The sequence below is a fragment of the Apteryx rowi genome, unplaced genomic scaffold (assembly GCF_003343035.1).
Source record: "Apteryx rowi isolate R43461 unplaced genomic scaffold, aptRow1 scaffold_56, whole genome shotgun sequence".
Classification (NCBI taxonomy): domain Eukaryota; kingdom Metazoa; phylum Chordata; class Aves; order Apterygiformes; family Apterygidae; genus Apteryx; species Apteryx rowi.
The window spans coordinates 3,199,373-3,202,865 of NW_020450827.1; the positions used below are offsets into that span (position 1 = coordinate 3,199,373).

At 40.8% G+C, this 3,493-nt stretch overlaps 1 protein-coding gene across 1 annotated transcript in view; it reads right to left on the minus strand.

Annotated features, from left to right (window-relative positions):
* Positions 1–516: 516 nt before the first annotated feature.
* The window catches only part of ANTXR1 (ANTXR cell adhesion molecule 1), a 109,734-nt gene continuing 106,757 nt past the window's right edge, over positions 517–3,493 (minus strand). The window contains exon 19 of the mRNA XM_026081700.1: positions 517–612. Coding sequence (XP_025937485.1) covers positions 517–612 — 96 coding nt within the window. The remainder of the gene's footprint in view (positions 613–3,493) is intronic.

Genomic DNA, 3,493 nt, shown 5'->3' on the forward strand with positions numbered 1-3,493 from the left:
AACTAGTAAACAGTGAGACCTGATGAAGTCTTTTGAAATTGCAGAGCAGATGTAGTGCCACTCAACTCCTTTCGATCTATAATGAACATTTACTTAAAAATTGGCTAGTGTGGACTGATAGCCTGTGTAATGTGTTTCTAGGAAGGTTCTATAGACAGAGAATACATAGGGTACCATACGTCACTATATAGTACACCAGCTAATTCAACCTCATTTACATAGCATTAATTGTCAGGGGAAGCTGATTTAAATTCGTGCCCAAATTTTTGCTCTTGGTTGCCTTAAGACAGGTTTGTAAGTTAATCTTTAGGGACTGGCATAAAAAGAGTATGGTATTTATACAAAAGCACTTGCAGTACCTTTGAGGATGCTGTTTTAGCAGGCACACTCAGGCTGATCCTAAATACAAGATCAGATACGAAGTGCGTCGCCAAACATCTGCTCTATTTTTTCTGAGAATGTTAGTGAGGGTCTAGCAAAACCGACTCACCGACAGCAGCGTGCTTCTGCGTCCACTTAATCACTCCATTTGTAAGCAGGAACAGTTGGTCTGTCTGTCCCCACTGCACTCTGGCTGTATCCCGCCCTGGACCAGCATGCATAACGCCTTGCCTACGGGTCAAGGGCGTATATAGCGCAGAGTTCTAGTGCTCCAATTAATGCTATGTAAAATAGGTATTCGTCACTACAGGAAATATTTGTACATTTATAAAAAAGCAATACAACCATAAAGAAAAAATACAACAAGCACAGCTTGATACAATAACATGCCATGAAATATCATTGGCTTTATAATAATTTACTACAACTTGAAAAATGTTCTTTTATCCACACTGGATAGGAAATGCTTCCATCTAACATATGGTAAGCATGCAATAACAATATGTACAACAAAAAATTTGGAGTTTTTTATTCATAAACTGAATGATTGCATAGAGGGCATTTTATAATCACTATTTTTTTCTAACTGATCTAGGTTTTCTTTTGCTTCCTTTGTACTGTTAGGGTTTCTTCCCCCTTAATTTGGGGAACAGAATGAAAATTTGTATACACGTCTGCAACAAGTTAGCTTTAATCACGGAGTACACAATGCTTTTATTTTTCCCCCAGCAGTAGGTTTAGATTTATTGGTTAATTGACACACAAACACACACAAAAATTCAATGCCATATTGTTGAAAATCAATTTCCTTTCCAAGCCTTTTTGAAATATTGAGGATCTGCTAGGAGAAATATCTGTCGATCCTGTATTACACTATACCCAGTTTGTACACCTTTCATCATCACACCAAATCAACAACTATTTAACTAGATCCCATCCATCATAAGAGGGAGTCCAACCAAACTTGTGTCAGGGTGTTAAAAGTTTCCCAGTCCCACCTGACGATCACAAAGTCGTCTTGTTGAACTAACCATGGCCTGTAGCTGATCCTATCTGACAGAGTGAATATCAAAACTATTGGTTTTGCTCCTAATTGGGGACTGCTCTGTGCTGCCTGCAGACAAAACAGTGACGTGGGTGAATTAATCAGCCTTTGTGCAGAACAGCCAGCCCTTGGCTGTGGAATGAGTCTTCAGATCCATTGTGATTGCTGCATTTATCTCATCTAATAGATGATATGCGGCTGTAATGGTGGGTGAGGCTGGTGAATGACAGTCAGACTGACTCCGAGTCTCATGGTAAAGGTTCATTCACAAATGTCCTTACCAAAAGGACCCCAGGCCAAGTCTTCACTGAGTCTTTAACTGGTCTGTTCCTTTTCCTTTTTGATTTTTTTTTCCTTTTTCCTTTTTTTTTTTGCTAGAAAAGCTAGAATTACTATTTCCAACAGCACTTACTTGGCAAAGCATTTCTTTATCTGGTAGAAAATTATATGAGTATGAAAACCCTTAGATATTCATAGAACTGCAGCTACAAAGACGGTTTATGACTTCGTAATTTCCACAGAGAGTCATGTTGTGAGAACTGATCCTGACAGTAAACTAGGGAGCCAGAGGCTTGACTGAAGTGCTGAGTGATCTCACCTATTTCTAGCACTGTGTTGCAAAGGCAGGTGCTCGGAAAGTTTGCTATAGGTTAAAACATGTGCATACGCAGTATTGTGGAATATGGTGGGGATCCGTTAAGGTGAGGAGAAAGCATGCAGAAATGCAGCCAGTGCATTTCTTGGAAGACTGATTCCCATCTTGCATGTCCTGTGTGCGATTTTTGCCTTCGTCAACAATTGCTAATAAAAGTGATGTTGCCGAGAGTTGACAAGAGTGAGTAAGCACACTGGCTTGTCTTCACTACGAGTTTGGAAGGCATCCACTACTTATTTAGGAAGGGAAAACAAAAAATAAAAATCCATGTGGAAACATTTTTAGGGCGAAAGAATGTAATTTACAGAAAAAACAGAAACGCATCAGTGGTAATCATTTCAAACTGACAATAACAAGGAGCCCAAGAAGACTGGATTTAAAGAAATCAATACACCTAACCACTTGTTTATATTCAGAAACTTTCTTTTTAAAATGGAAAACAGCATTAAATTACACTGCTGAACTCAGCAGAGCGATTAATTAGATGGACAAAAATTAGTCTCAACTAAATGCAAAATGCTTCTATCAACCATACTTTCCGCCGATTCCTTTGCTCAGTTTTTATGTACTCTTCTGTCCCACTGGCAGCACTGACGGCCGACCTGCTGTGAATTATTGCTTGTCCTCAGGGATGGGTCAAAGCCTCGTGGACATACCGACTGGTTTATTTTTCCATGTGATTCATTTTCCTAGAGGCACTCCATTTTCATTCACCTGCACTTCCAAATACCAACATACACAAATCCAGACACCAGAGACCTACCCCTTCTCCTTCCTGGATCCTCCAAGATGACAATAACTTCCCTTCTCCAACACATGGTCCATGGCAACAGCTGCTTGTCATCAATTCTTTCTGGATTTAAAAGGGTTTCTACACTTGCAGACCTGCTGTTGCTACTATTTGCCCGGCGCTGGCATGTGAGCAAGGTGTGACTGGCTTTCTGTCGTACCTTGAGTCTTGTACCACGAAGTTTGTGCAATTGTCTCCAAGTAGCTAGCTGGGATGTCTGCTCCTGCAGGAGTCTTTTATTGTCCTCCCTGGGGGGGATTGCCTTTCCTGAGAGCTTACCCTAGTTATTCATTCATTTCTTCAGTTTCTCCGGGAATCACCATGGTAAGGCACAGTGAAGTGGCAGGGACAAGAAGGGGAGAGAGCCTTGCTCAAAGAAACTGAAGTTATTTGCCTTGTTCTTGCAGTCTCTTGGCTTTTCTTGCTTTGATGTTTTGGTGGCACTGATGCACAAGGGTTTTTTTTAAAAAAAAAGAAAACAGAAGGAGAAAGACGACTACAAAGTGGTTCATTCTGCTGTCACCCATTTCAAAAAAGGTCCGGCTTCCTTTAACTGCCCCCCCACCCCCCCACAAAGATGGACGTCATACAGTACTGCTGAAAAAGCCTCTCGAACACTTCT